Genomic DNA, 16,146 nt, shown 5'->3' with positions numbered 1-16,146 from the left:
AACATAGCAGTAGGTAGTGGACAGGTCCTTACCAGCAAAAATACTGATTTTCTTTTTAAAGGAGTATTTCCCCCTCTGTTAATTGCATAGTTAGTCAGTTAAATAAACTATTATGGCTACCAGATTTAAGGCAAATTACATGTTGATTAACAAAATCAGATTGTTACAGTCATACTTTTGTTTTTGATAGATTCAAATTATGACAATGCTTCATTTATTCATTTGAAAACTTTTACTCTTGAGTTTTAAGATTGTCTAAATGCTTAAAATGTGCTACAGCCAGGCCATAATGAGACCCTTATTTTTGTGATATCCCTGAGTCGCACAGAGATTTTGCACTGAGCCACCAAGTAGGAACAGGATGTTTTCAGTTTAATTTTCTTGGGGTTCTGTTGGAAGAGTTGGAGAAAGGGTGATTAGTTATCTGACAAATGGTTTATAGTCCTCTACAATCTTAAACAAGTCCCTAAGTAGGACTAGTTCTGGTAGCTGGATTCAGTGACCAGAGTTAAGAAGAATCTGCATTCAAACAAATTCAGGCCACCTAAGTGTGGTGAGGGGACAGGAGAGCAGGTGTGAAGACAACTAATTAAAAAATCCCCTTGTGTGTAGAGATAGGTGGGTGGGTGTGACTCCCTGTCACCCACAAATGGTCTTAACTTTGCCACCCACACTTAAAACCATCTTACTTGTTTGTCAATTCAGTTTTTGCCTTCTTTTGGTTTTTTTATGATACTGAATAGTTTGATTTGTGTTGTAGAATAATCAACCATGACTACAGAATCTGGATCAGATTCTGAATCAAAGGATCAGGATCAAGAGCAGAAAGAAGCTTCGGGTCAACAAGGATCGGGTGGGACAGGGGCCCAAGGACAGCAGCAGCAGCAACAGCAACAGCAACAGCAACAGCAACAGCAACAGCAGCTGAGTGAAGAGCACCAGAATGCATTAGAACAATTTTCTGGTGTTGCAGCTCACAGCACTCCTGTGAAAAAGGTAAGATCCGAACTTGGATAATTTCTTTAAAAGTCTTAAGATACACATAACATTACTTAGACACAGATATCAGTCTGATTAAACCAGTACTCTTGCACACTGATTGGTGATCTACTGGGGATGGAGGGGAGAGGTTAGATACTATTTCCCTCTCTCAAATTCAGTCATACAATATTTTTGTAATTTTTGTCAGATTGTCTTACATGCTGGGCTTAATTTTTAAAACCTATTGCCATTATTAAAGGCGGGGGGACCTTTCGCTATTCATCACAGTGTTAGATAACTGCAAATTTTGGAGAGTTTGGAAACACATTTCCACTTTAACACCTGCTGAAATCCCATTTTATTTGGGGTTGAGTGATGTTTGAAACTAACAAAAGCTTACATCCATTAAGGCCTGGTACATACAAAATGACTACATTTTAACTACTTTCAGTTGTGTTAACATTGAAAAATTACTCAGCCCTGAGGCTTTCCCCCTCTTTAATAAAGCATTGTTTTTTGGACATAAACAAGGTGCTTCACATTAGAATGTTGATAATGGGAAAGGAAACAAAGGAGGCAGACAACAATGACTGGGATTAAATACAGTGGTACCTCAGGTTACATACACTTCAGGTTATATACACTTCAAGTTACAGACTCCGCTAACCCAGAACTATTACCTCAGGTTAAGAACTTTGCTTCAGGATGAGAACAGAAATCGTGCTCCGGCGGCACAGCGGCAGCAGGAGGCCCCATTAGCTGAAGTGGTCTTCAGGTTAAGAACAGTTTCAGGTTAAGAACAGACCTCCAGAACGAATTAGGTTCTTAACCTGAGGTACCACTGTAGTTCACAACTTTGTTTAAAGAGACATGGCATGTGTATTTGCATTAAGCCAAGAGCGATGTGCATGGATAACCAGCTGCATTGCCCCCTTCAAAAGAAGGCAGGTATGGAATAGGTTCCCCATCTCTAACTAACTATATAGTAGGCTTTGGTTAGAATAATACATACATTCTTTACTCCATCAACAAGAGGTGTTGTTGGGCTAATCAGACATTATTATATCAAACTCTGAACCAAAGTTACTAACCAAAATGTATAGATTAGTCCGGTTAGAAATAAATATTTAGATCCGCCCCCCCCCCCACACAAAGAAAGCAGTGGGAAGTCTGCCTGTGTGAAAATTTGAGCAATTTCAGTGTTGCTCTGAGTCTAACTGAAGGTAGCTTGATCCAAAAAGAGCCTTAACACAATTTTTCTTCCCTGTTAGATGTTAATTTATGGTGCCATTAGCCAGATAATCAAATTGCTTGTGGAAATGCATCACAAATAACCTTTGAAAAAGAGTTCATCACACATGAAAGAATGTGCAGTTATGCATGTAAAATAAAAAAATAAAATACTGAATGCAAGTTGTGTCTCCCTGGTCATTTTGCCCTAGATAACTGCATGAACAGGATGTCAGGCTTCTTTAGGAAGATGAGATTTAATTCCCTGTGAAGGTGCATGAACACATCTTGACAGTTTGGGGTCCTGCTCTAATAGTTCCTGGCATGTTTTTGTGCACAGCACAAATTACTATAAAGGTTCTTCTGTGACAGTCTAACCTGGATAAATTCTCCCCGGCTTAGTTTTGTCCTGGTTAGCTACTTCTAGACATTGATATCCACATCCTTCCCTTTTGAAATACTAATGCTCCTGTTTATAGTTCAAACTAAACATTGCCAGCCGGTGTGTGTGTGTGTGTGTGTGTGTGTGTGTGTATGTATCTGTTTTCTCTGCACCACCCACTAGTTTTCGCAAGCAAATGTAATTCCTCTCACCATGTATATTCAGTGAAGCCCTGCACTTTCCCACATATTGTGCAACACACAATTCTTTGGCTCTGAAAGCAGATTAAGGCTTTTGGCCAGATTTGATTCATTCTCATGGAGACTTGTTACAATGAAGGAAACGGACTTGGAGGATTAATTTGTGATGGATGTCAGTTCTGCAGGCTGCTGACTTACTATGAAGTCATTTCGAGCTGAATCAGATTTGTTTTTTTTATGATGGCCAGATGAAAATAAGATTAAATTTCTAAGCTTTAACTAACGTATTACTACATTTCAGTTGCTGCTGAAATGTTGCTTCTGAACTAGTTGCGGAAGAGCTGTGTACAGAGTTAGCTGCTACTAAAGTGGCAATGGCATTGGAATGTAACTGTCAGGTGGGAAGAGCATACTGTGTTGGCTGGACTATAATTGTCATCCCCTTTTTTCCTAAAAGGGGGCATATTGCATTCAGCCATATGTCACATTGGATCTTTTAAACTCAGACTCCTTTTTATGCATTATGAATTATCAGCTCTGCCCAGATGTTTAGAAAGTTTGTAGGCATTTTAATTTAGTCTATTTCACTGCAGTTTTAACCTTCTGTGTGTTTAAAATTATGGTTGCAAATTTTTTAGAGATAGTTTTATTGTTATATCTTTATATATTGTTATATCTATACCTTGATTGTTATATACAATCAAGTGGTATATACATTTTATGAAATTAAAAAAAAAATCAAATCTGATCTCTCTGTTAAATGTAAATATTGTGTGTGTACCTATGATGAAAAAACTAAATTATTAGAAATATAAAACTCAAGACTCCTGCAAAGGTTAATATATGTCATATACCGAAATGATAATTCTCAACACTTTACACTATGAATTAGCAGTTATAAAATGGAGCCGCAGTTTCATTGACTAGAAAAGCTTTTCAAAACATTGAATGAAATTTCTCTGCACTGCAGTTACGTTGCAGTTTCAAAATGTGGCTCTAACTAGTCCTCTGTAAGGGATGTCTGATTGTACCTTGTGATTCTGAAAGCTCTCTGCAGTCGGCCACATTTTTTTAATCTGAAATTAGAACTTAATCTCCCTATTTTCTCTTTGTAGGGCAGTGACAAAGAACGCGAATTTGCTGCTGCAGCAGCAAAACAACTGGAATACCAGCAGTTTGAAGACGACAAGCTCTCTCAGAAATCATCCTCAAGCAAGCTTTCCAGATCTCCTCTAAAGATTGTCAAAAAACCGAAAAATATGCAGTGCAAAGTAATCCTTCTAGATGGCTCAGAATACGGCTGTGAAGTGGAGGTAAATACTCAAAGGGAGGGAGGAAGATTTTTTACTATATATGTTCTAAGGTGTTTATTTGATGAAGGCTGGTTGCAAAGGAAACTTCTCTTTTATATCAGAAGGAGAGTACCTCTAAGAAAGGAAATATGCTTTTAAAACATGTGGTTTGTGTGTATTCAGTCTGGAATACTGGCAGTAGAAAACAAAAACAGAAATTGAATAATCCTTCTCCCAAGGCTCTATGTGATAATTCACCTAGCAATTCAGCCTTTCCCCCCAAATATATTTGCCCTTGTGATATTGATGGGCAGTGAGAGTATAGAGCAGCGGGAAACACGAGCAAGGAAAAGAGACAGTAATGATACAGATCGGGAATTGCTGGTTATTCTGTACCGCAGTTGGATTCTATAGCTGTGTCTGAATCTATCTGAAGTGTGCTGTTTCAGGCTTTCTATCAGTCAAGAGACTTTTGGTTCACATACTCTTCAAAGAAAGGCCTGTCTAGAATTTCACACTTTTATTCTCAGGGTATGGATCTTGGTGATAACTGTTCAGAAAGAGCAAGCAACTTGTATAGCATCAAAGGCAGCCTTGTGAGGCAGTGGTGAAAAAAGCCAATTCCATGCTAGGGATTATTGGGAAATAGACTGAAAATAAAACTGCCACCAAGATTGTAATGCTTGTACAGTGGTACCTCATGTTAAGAACGTAATTCGTTCCGGAGGTTCGTTCTTAACCTGAAACTGTTCTTAACCTGAAGCACCACTTTAGCTAATGGGGCCTCCCACTGCCGCTGCAGCCCCGGAGCTCAATTTCTGTTCTCATCCTGAAGCAAAGTTCTTAACCCAGGGTACCACTGTATAAGAAATATATGTTGTGGGTGTATTTGTACTGCTCTCCATTTAATATATATATATATTTAGAACTGGGAAAAGGTGTAAAAAGAGGAAGCAAGGTGATACAGTGGTTGGACCACCTTCCTAATGAGGAAATGTTGAGGCTTTTTAGCTTAGGAAGAAAGGTAACTGAGTGTGAGGACAGGATAGAAGTTTATGATAATGGGTTGGGACATGATAGAGGTTTGTGAAAGTTTGCCTATGTTGAGAAAATGACTACGGACCTTTTATCTTACAGTAGTAGAATTCAGAGTCACCAAATGAAATTGATTAACAAACAGTTCAGAAGAAAAGCACTTATTCATAATGCTTAGTTCATATGGAAATTTGTGGTCACAAGCTATGGTGATGATTACTTTAAAAGGGAAACTTGATGCTCAACGCCTTTGACATAGGAGGCTCTCCAATATTAAATAAAAAGCAAAACACATCCTATTTCTGCCCCAGTGAGGTTAATGCCACTAGTCCTTGATTTGCTACTTTTCTCTGCTTGGTCTGAGAGCACCCTTATTCCTTTTAAATCGGAACAATGTGAGCAGGGTAGAAGGTCAGGCATCAAGGGAGAAGACAGCAGGGAAATATTTCTCCAGTCAGGAGTCCACCAGAGTTCCACCAAATTCCGAAAATAGTGCTTAACATTATTCCTAGACTAAAAGGACAGAGCTTGATGATTGGGGGAAAGGGTTAGCTTATAGAACATACATTCCAGTTCTAATGCAAACAAGCTTGTTAACAATTCCTACCTACCTTATTCCTATCCCTAGGGTCTCAAGTGAAGGCTTAGAACAGCTGTGTGTGTAACAAGGACAGGTTTGGGAGATGTCACCTAGCTTCTCTGACACGTCTCAACTGTCAGTGAAGCTGTGTGCTCTCTCTCTCTCTTCCCCCCTTTCCCTAGATTATGTTAAGGAGAAGGGTCCTTCCAGTTGATGGGCAGCTCATCAGGCACAGCTGGAAAGCCTGCCGCATCACATCATCATGAGGAATGTTTAAAAAATGTAGATGAAAGGTCTATCGGCGGCTATTAGCTGCTATAACTAAATGATTTAGTTTATAGGGTATCTACCACTGAATAGCAGTTGCTGTATCTTATTCCCGCCATCCCTTACACATGGCTCAAAATTCAGAGAGACCAATGAACTATCTAGGGATGAGACGTCAAGATATTAAGGATAAGAGAGTTGTCCAGCAGAGAGCATAGCAGGATATGGTGTTGCTTCAATTCTGGCTACGTTCCAGCTAAGCAGGTTTATAGCTGGTTTAGCTGCTGTACCCCTTCCTGACCTGCAATCAGAGTTCTGATTCTGAGTGTGGGGAGTGGGTTGGTGCTGATGCCAGCCAGTGTTGGTTCCTTCAGAACTGTAGCTTCCTTAAGTGGGCTTAATAATTGGACCAGCTCTTCCTCCATAGAAAATAAGAAGAGCCCTGCTAGATGAGGCCAAATATAATCTGGTCCAGCATCCTGTTGTGACAGTGTCCAACCAGATCTCAATGGGATGCCCGCAAGCAGGAGACAACATGATTGGGAGGGCTGTTTTCTTTATGGCCAGTATCTTGAAGTTATCTGGTTGGCCTTTGTTGAAAATAAAGGTAAAGGTAAAGGTACCCCTGCCCGTACGGGCCAGTCTTGACAGACTCTAGGGTTGTGCGCTCATCTCACTCTAGAGGCCGGGAGCCAGCGCTGTCCGCAGACACTTCCGGGTCACGTGGCCAGCGTGACGAAGCTGCTCTGGCATACCGGCACCAGAGCAGCACACGGAAACGCCGTTTACCTTCCCGCTATAAAGCGGTACCTATTTATCTACTTGCCTCTTAAGCGTGCTTTCGAACTGCTAGGTGGGCAGGAGCTGGGACCGAAAGACGGGAGCTCACCCCGCCGCGGGGATTCGAACCGCCGACCATGCGATCGGCAAGTCCTAGGCGCTGAGGTTTTACCCACAGCGCCACCCACATCCCCTTGTTGAAAATAGGACACTGAAAATAACAATTCGGTGTATTCATATTTGAGTTTCTCTTCAAATGGAGGAGGAAATCCCAAGTGTGGGTGTGCCTTGACAGAGTAATGTAAATGTTGATCGTGTAAGCCTGAAAGATTTTGTTGTGTATAAAGGTCAATAGATTCTCAGCAAAAAATGTGCTTTCTAGGTTTGTCAGCACTGGTAGCAGCATAGGTCTCTTGCAATATAAGAGTCTCTTGCAATATAAAACAGGGATAGGATTTCCCTCTCCTTCCTGGAAGGCATGACCAAGGCAAGCAACCAGAACTTTATTAAATTTATATCCCAAAGGAACCCATGGCAGCAAGCACACAGGTGATAAAACAATTACAACTTCTAAAAGCAAAACATATCCAACACAGAAACAACTATCCAACGTTCAGTTGGGGATGAAGGAACAGAGGCTGTAAAAATGTCTGTGTCTAGCTTCCTTCACTTCCTTCACTGTATGGCATGGCCGTCATCCACTTCCTCCCACAGCACACACATCTTGGAAGCCAATGGTCATATTTTGCCAAGTCAGAATTATTTTCTTCTTGAATTAGTAGGAAAACCTGGTTTTGTTTCATTCTATTCTGTGACTAAGCTGGTTGGTGCAACAAGGACCTCCAATGGAAAGGAAGGGTATTTAATTGTTTCTGTGTAACTAGCCAACCTAGCAGGGAGGGAGAAGAGGAAGCTGCTCAGGAGCTTTAAGTCTTTAAATCTATAGTTCTGATTGAAATTACCTGCCCTGTGCATTCATGCTGTTATTAAGCTTATGGGGGGACGGACCCTTAATAGTAGCATGACACCAGTCATGATGAGAATCACATGGTGGTGGTGAGATTTAACCAGCTGAGGAAGCATCAAGTAGGGAAGAGAAGGCTGGAAGAGAAAGGGTGTGAAGTACTTCTGATCCCATCCACTACCATTTCTGCTGCCGCTGCCACCATCTCACTGCTAGCAAAATACCTACCTTTTGCTTGCCTCGCCTGAGATGTTCTTAGCTGCATTGACATTTGAGGTAAACTGTATATTACTGTGTCTATTACAGTTTTTCATAACCGGATTTAACAAAATATCTATAACATTTTGCCCATTTTTAATTCTCTTTTTTGAAATGGAGGTTCATGTGGTGGTAAATATGCTCTCATATTGACTGGAAGCAGAATCCACATTTTCTAACAGAACTGTCTTCCCTCTTGAACTCTGACCATATTAGTCAGCAGCTGGAGAGTTAACCCCTTCATGTTGCAAATGGATTTGAGAAATGCCTTCTATTGACTACTTTACAAGGTTTCTTTCAAGCCCCATTTCAGCTAGATTGGAGTGTGTGGAACAGGTCCCTGTGAGCACCAGGGAATGCCTGCCAGAGTCGTGTTGACAACTCATGCATTAGAATCTGGCCAGTTTGAGTGAATCATGAGTACAATTAGGCAAATTTGCTATTTAACGTTGTTATTTCTAAAACCCAAAATATTTTGACATACAACAGACAATCTTGCCAGCATTAGCTTATATTGATAACAAGCTTGTTATGCTGCACTCATCTTTGTGAGCTTCCATATTAAGTTTCTTGTCTATGGGTCTTACAAGATTCGAGTACTACCAGCAAACCATTTCTTGCTAATATTTCTCGAACAATATACAGCTTTTAGCTGCCATTTCACCCGACAGACTACAACAGCATAGGGAGAAATGGAAGTGGGCCAACTTGGAAGTGGCTCCTCTTTCCTTCAGCTACCAGCCAGCAGTAGCCATTACAATGGGAGAGATACCACCTGGGCAAGATTGAAAGTGAGTTAACGGGGGGGGGCAGCTCAATTGGGCTTATTTTCTCCCTGGACTGTTCCATTCAATCCACTTATTCTAAAAATTGTGCCTGAATTGCCTTTTCTCTCTTCCCCACTGACCATCTCTTTTTATTTAAAATATTTATTGCCCACTCTTAACTGCACAGCAGCTTTAGAGCAGGTTACAGGTTAGAACTTTGAATTCACGCTACAAGGGTTGCCGCACTGGGATTCTTGAAAGAGAGAGGCTGGAGTAACTAGCGTGGGTCTGTTGCACACCAATTGCTTCAGGCAGAGTATAAAACCATGTGTGGCGTGGGTAGCTTGTATGTGTGAGGATGTGTGTCTACATGTTTGTTTCTGCCCCTGCATGTGTCATTTCATAAAATTTAAGAAACTGTCCTGAATATTACAGTTTTAGTTCATAATACTAGGCCTGCTGAGAGCTCTGTTGCTGATGTCATGAGAAAAGGCCCTAATTTGGTCTGATTCCAAAATGAGGACTAGGTCACCAATCTTCTTATTGGGATTTAGCAATCCTTTGGTTGTTGGGGCTTTTTCTGTTTAGATTAGTGCTGGCTTTTTAGGATTGTGAGCTCAAGGGTTATTAAAAATAAACTCTTGGCCCCAATAGAAAGTGTGCCATATTATACAATGTCACTGACACTTGTATGATTGTTACTATAATATACAAAAGTGTGAGACATTGATCTGCACACTGAAAATCTATTAGAAGAAGACATTTTAAATGCAGATATAGTGCAACTGTGTTGCTGGGTAAATTGTTAGCATTGCCATTTGTCTCCAGCACTTTTTTTTTTTTTGTTTGTTTAAAAGATTGCAGGGTGTGTGTGAAATTAAATGGAAAAAATCAGAAACCCTTAACTGAGTATTATCAACACTTTCTAACCGATCATAAGAAGTTTATTTCTATTGAAGCTTAATTTACATTAATGTGTACTTGCAACACAGAGGCAGTATGAGATTCAGTGGAGGTTGTAGACTGCAATCCTGTACACACATGGTATTTAGTGGGGCTTACATTGGGGTAAACATTGCATATAATTGTGCTGTACTATTCCTTCATATCATTAGCATTACATTTTAAGCAAGATTTTAAAATTGCACAGCAAGGATTGTTTTTAATACAGACAGATCCAAACATGCTATATGGGATAAAGAAACAATCTATGATAGAGTAGCAAAAGAATGTGTGTTTAAAATATCTACATTTGTAGACCACAAATTGAAATTTAACACAGTATTATTGAACTAAGCTCTTTATAAAACAAAAATAAGCTACTCATTATGCTACAGGCATGTTACTACAGTCCATTATTTTGCATAACTACAAGACACAAATGAATGGTTCCCACGTGACATTTTAGGTAACAGATATTTAACATTTTAGTTTGCCGGTTGAATGAGTTAAGCTGTTGCCAGTTGAGTAGCAAGAAAGGTTGTCCCCATGTTTTTGTTATGGGATTTCTACATTACATGGCAAAACTATTATTGTGGCCTAAGAACCACATGGCCAGAAATGCCAAACGCTACTTCTCTTTGTGTCTTTATACTTAGAACAAATGAGTATTTTATTCAAGATAATTCATTTGCTGGCATGCATGCAATGGCCTGTGAATGAAGAAGGAGAACAAAGGAAAATAGTCTGGAATAAATGCCCTGATAGAAACAAGGTGTTAATTCAAGGCCAACAACCTAGCCTGCATGTGTAAGGTTTACAGTGCAATCATGTGCACATTTGCTCAGAAGTAAGAGCCATTAAGTTCAATGGGGCTTACTCCCATGAATGTGTATAAATTGCCACCTTGTTCTTCCTTACAAGCCACATAGTAAGGAATGTCTGCATTTGTGAAGCATTTTTTTTCTGACAGAAGTGAACCAAGGGTATTTTAGGGTTTTGATTAAGAATGTTCAAAGGATTTTCAGCTAACCCTGAGTTTGCAAATCAGTGCCAAAGATGATGCACCAATAGCTGCCTGTGTTGCAAATATTTTAAAGGAGGGTTCCCTGTGTGGCAGTACCAGGATAACTCAGTGAATTTTTACAAGTCTTTAAAGTATTGCATATTATTATTATTATTATTATTATTATTATTATTGCCTCATTTATTGGTATTTCCATTTCTTAGCTGAATCCAATTAGTTTACCGTAAATATTATTAATCTGTTGACTGCCTGCAGTTCTTAAGGAAAGTGACAAAACTCATATTTTGATGGAATGATAACTGATAGAAGAACGTTAACAGTAAGCTCCTTAGTAAACTTTATCATCCATTCTCAAAGGATAGGTGTTTCAGCATTCAGACACAAGGCTACATGGTAATTCTGTATTTTCTATATTTGCGCTGAGAGAATTCACTACAAGACTATCAGGGACAGAACATTTGCCTTGCATGCAGACAGTCCCAAGTCTATGAGACCCTGCAAGTCAGTGTAGACAATACCAAGCTAATTGAACAAGCTAATGGGTGGGACGCGGGTGGCTCTGTGGTTTAACCCGCGTCCCACCCATTAGGACTTGCTGATCAGAAGGTCGGTGGTTCGAATCCCCGCGATGGGGTGAGCTCCCATAGCTCGGTCCCTGCTCCTGCCAACCTAGCAGTTAGAAAGCACGTCGAAGTGCAAGTAGATAAATAGGTACCACTCAGGCGGGAAGGTAAACGGCACTTCCTTGCGCTGCTCTGGTTTGCCAGAAGCGGCTTAGTCATGCTAGCCACATGACCCGGAAGCTGTACGCCGGCTCCCTTGGCCAATAAAGCGAGATGAGCACCACGACTGGACCTAATGGTCAGGGGTCCCTTTACCTTTAATGGGTGTTTAGTCAGTAAAAGTTTGTATATAAGCCATCTTCCTATGTTCTAATGCTAGGGAATGTATATGTGCAGTGATATTTTTACTGCAAGAAATAGTTATGCAACATTGTGTCATAAATCTCATGGGATTTAAAATGAAACTGGGTAGTATTAATTTTGTCACCTGTGTGCACTCTCTTTCACTCACACATGAGCAAACCTGCTATTTAGATTAGGCTGGTATAGGATGGGACACTCCACTATTGTTACAAAAAGGCTATATTAGTATTGGGAAAGGGGGGAAATGCAAATAGAGGCATACTCTGAATGTTCACTCCCTTAAATTTTACATACTGTTCTGCTTGCAAACTCTTGACCTAGACCTCCTGCATTAAGAGCAAAGTTTGGTGGAACATTGTTAGCTTTTTGGGCTTTTAAATGACTATATCACAAGAAAGGAACTTGTACAGTTAAATTCTTTCTGCCCAGAAGTCAACTGTTCATATGACTGACCTACTGAAAACATTGAAATCAGTCAACTGGAAGTGGTGGACATGTGCTATTACTGTATTACAGACAAAGTATTCCTGACAACTGGCTAAACCTTCAGGCTTTTCTTCACTAAAGGGATCATTATAGTTGGTTTAGGATGGGTAAAGTGATGTTTCAAGTTGTTTATATTTACTGCCTGACCCTGATCTGTGGCCCTTGGGCTGAATTCCCCCCCCCCAGCGGTTTGGGTGGCTCCCAGGGCCCTCAATAATTTAGCAATTAATTGTTTAAAAAATGTTCTGCTGAGGGATACTGTAGGGTATCACCAGTGCTCCAGAAATCAGGAGCCTCTGCCTCAGTTTTCCCTACAAAGGCACTTCTCCCTCCCAATGGTACAATGGCAAGGTTTTCAAGCTCAGGAAATAGGAAGGAAAGCTTTCTTTCTTTTCTTTTTTGCAGTAGTACCAAACCAGAAGAGCAGAACAGGTGCTTTTGCCAGGCAAGAATATATTTGAATGTGTTGATTGAATGATTGAACACATTGATTTGTTTTTCTTCTCCATTACAGTGCGGAGGTAGGATTGCCTCATTTCTTAGCACTGCAATTGAGAAATGCTTTCACTTTGCTCTAGATGCAGAGCTGAGTAGGAAAGCCTCCCACTCTAGCACTGCTCTGAGAGAGCAGAACCAAAGCATTTTAAAGTCTTCATTGCAGTGTTGCATGCCCGAATGTGTGACTCGGTGTGCATGCCTTCCTGCCTATCTGTATGCTGTGTGTGTGCCTCCACACATGTGCATTGGCCATAGCCACCACTGGTATGTCACCCTCTGAGAGGTGGCCAGTCCTCAGTTTCCTTTGACAGAAAAAAGGTTAACTGTCCTTGCTCTACATAGACAGGTGTGTGTATTTTTGTGTGTATATATTTCTTTCTTTCTATTTCTCACACGGTATGTGTGTGATATACTTATTGATTCCTCTTTGCTACCTGGTAATATAATGTCTATACTGCATTCTGTTTCTTCTTTCAGTCTGGATGGACCCATGTTCTTATTTACCGGTAGTCTAGAAGTTTGCTCACTGGCACACTCCCTTTTGTAGGTGGTGTGACATATTTCTTTGCTGATTTCATTTTAGGTCCACTTTATTCTGCATTACACAGTCATCTTCAGCAGCACAGTGCCCACTTCTGGGTACTTTAATTTAAGATAGATACAGGAAGTTTGGATGGGATCTATAGGAGAGTAGTGAAGATTCTCACATTATGGATACCCCTTCCAATGAAAAATTGGTGAAGGGATTTGGCATGTTTACCCTGAAGAGGAAGACTGAAAGCACTCTTTGAATACTTGAAGGGCTTGTTGCTTCAGAGCATCTATCCATGGTGTAGATTCTTTATTGGTTATATGGCAAATGACAGGCCCCATAGTTCCCTTTGTAGCTGAGAAACACTCTGTAGATATTGTCATATAATGAGCCATAGTCTTGAGCTTGTACTCTATTAAACATTCTCCCAGTGCAAAAGTCCAAGACACAAACAGTTTAGGGAGAACAATTAGCTTGTAAAATTGCTTTATCTCTTCATTATTTCTCTGTCCTAAGAAATTTCCCCAAAGTATACCCTAGTATTTAAACTGAATAATAGGCATTTATAATAATCCACCAGATGTTTAATTTGTAGTCAATATTTCCTCTCATACTTCAATCATTATTGCTAAATTATGTGGGTGCTGTATATTAAGCCATTTTCAAACCGATACATATCTTCAAAAGCATACATAAAAATGAAGAAAACTGTTTAAGAACTGTGACATTCTTCAAAGGATACATAAAAAGGAAGAAAACTCTGTTTAAGAACTGTGACATTAAATTATTGGTATTGTAAATGACATGCACATACAGGCAATTCTCAACTTACACTCTAGGGATTGCACATAAAGTCTAAACCTACTGGGTTCAATGGTGGGTGGAATTGCCAAAGTCATTTTTCTCAGAACCCTGCCCACTTTCCACATATTAATTTATTTATTTATCTGCCAAGTGCTGAACACACGCAAGTTAAATGTCTGTAAGTTGTGAGTTACCTGTATATATCTATTATAACACAAATTACTTTATACTAACGAGTTAATGTTTAACATTGTTTGCCGCAAATTGTGATAACCCATATATTTATTTGCAGACTAACAAAGGACTCATCAGGTGCTACTGGAAGGAATTTTTTTTGAAAGGACTCATCAGTATGACTGTGACTGTAGTCAAACCTTCTCCATATTGTTTCCACTTTTTCCTCTAATGCCATGAGGCTTGCAGTGTCTTCTCAGCCTCTGATTTCATTGCTTCTTTCAATGCCAGTGTGATTTGCTCAATATATGAGGGGGTGGGCTCCCAGGGCAGGGCACCATGGTCCTTCAGGCTGCTGTTGGCTATGGGCCAGGATACATTAGTACTAGGCTGTTGGGTGCTTAAGGTTACTTGAGAAACTTCAGAAGCTGAATTCTAAGGTCCATGGACTAGCTTTAGTTAAACTGATTGCTTTCTTATATTAAACATTTACTTATTCATTCATTTTGTGTATTTGTATACAATTACCGTATTCAGCCAGTGCGGCTCTCAATATAATACAAATGACTAGAAAATCAGTACAATACCATTTATTGCTCGTTATGTTACAAATGCAAATCATTTATAATATAACCAGCAGTAAATCAGCAGTTAAAATAGATTAAAATACAGCACTTTTTATGCCATAGAGACTTTAAAATTGCAGCTCTTTGAACAAATTGTTGGTGTCAGGGGCCAAACCATTTGAGACATGAATTGTACTCATGGAATTAATATGCACATTTTGTAACGTAAATAGCAGCTAAGGTGAACTGGGAAAGAATTGTCCTAATATAGTGGGAAGAACAGACAAAATTGTAATACTTTTTAAAGACTTGAGAAGCAAAAGGAAACTTCAAAAGTGATTGGTGAAAGCAATCTGGAACATAAAAATGCTTTGGGACTAAGATCTAGAGCTTGGAGGGCTAGAGTCTCTCTTTGTCCATCTCCTTTTCTTTTCAGCTAAGGCAACAATAAATAATGGTTTGGGATGAATAAATTATTTAGTCCTGTTGCCACCATTGATTTTTTTAAAAGAATAATTGAATGGTGTGTTGCCAGACTCTTAATTCTTTCAGGCCTAGAGTTGATTTGTACTGTTAGTAGGGAAGGAAACTACTAACTGAAATATAATCCCTTTGGTTCTCTTTAGTTACAGTCTAAATGCAACACAACTGCTGGCAGGACTGAGATCTTACCACAATATTACCTTTACTTAAAGACCTGCACTGACTTCCTCCTTATTACCTGGCCAAATTCAAGGTTTTCCTATTGGTATATAAAGCCCTGAATGGCTTGGGGCCAGTTTACTTGAAGGATCACCTTGCTCCACATGTACTTACTCAGCCACTTCTATTTTTGGGTCTTTGTTCCTCTTTTGTGGAGCATTGTATCGTTTAGTGCAGCAATAACTGTGCTTTGGAACACTACCTCTTAGGCAGTCACCCACGCTATATTGTTTCATTTTTATTTCAACAAGTCTACCTAGGCATGCAATTTAGTGTTTGTATATTTGCTTTTTTAAAAAAAAAACTGATTTTGGGGGGTGTATCCTTGACAATTATTTTATATTACTTTATGTATACAGCTTTGATTAAGTAGTTCATACATTTTTTTTCTAAATAAATTAATAAACATGTTTTGGGGAAATGTGCTATATACATGGTTGCCTTGTTTCCAACAAGCATATGTTTGCTTGATCTTGTTACAAGTCAGATGAAGCCACAGTGGAATGTGCACATCAGAAATTACATGAAGTGCTAATTTAACTGGTATATTGCAAACCATTGTTTTGTGTTCCCTTATCCTCTCCTATCCAACACAATGGGGTTTTGATGGTAATTTGAATTTCAATGTTTGGTCACTTGTTGTATATTTGCTGCCAAGGAATGTGCACCTCTTAAAGTTACATGTTAAAAAAGGCACCTGCCTCCTGCAGGCCTCCAGTAAAACACCTTTAACCAGCAACTGCTTACTGCTTATCA

General features: G+C 39.6%; 1 protein-coding gene across 17 annotated transcripts in view; it reads left to right on the top strand.

Annotated features, from left to right (window-relative positions):
- EPB41L3 (erythrocyte membrane protein band 4.1 like 3) overlaps positions 1 to 16,146 on the top strand; it is a 130,336-nt gene that overhangs the window by 68,132 nt on the left and 46,058 nt on the right. For 12 of the 17 annotated variants that reach the window (XM_083748306.1, XM_083748307.1, XM_083748304.1 and 9 more), the window contains exons 2-3: positions 782 to 996; positions 3,909 to 4,106. In XM_083748306.1, the coding sequence (XP_083604432.1) occupies positions 4,053 to 4,106 (54 nt within the window). In that variant the 5' untranslated portion in view covers positions 782 to 996; positions 3,909 to 4,052. Of the gene's footprint in view, positions 1 to 760; positions 997 to 3,908; positions 4,107 to 16,146 lie in introns of all 17 variants that reach the window. The other 5 variants (XM_083748310.1, XM_083748317.1, XM_083748316.1 and 2 more) reach the window with 1 other exon arrangement.

Source organism: Podarcis gaigeae (assembly GCF_964106915.1).
Source record: "Podarcis gaigeae genome assembly, chromosome: 7".
NCBI classification, from domain to species: Eukaryota; Metazoa; Chordata; class Lepidosauria; order Squamata; family Lacertidae; genus Podarcis; species Podarcis gaigeae.
The sequence above is the reverse complement of the archived record's forward strand: the minus strand, read 5'-3'. Positions and strand labels throughout refer to the sequence as shown.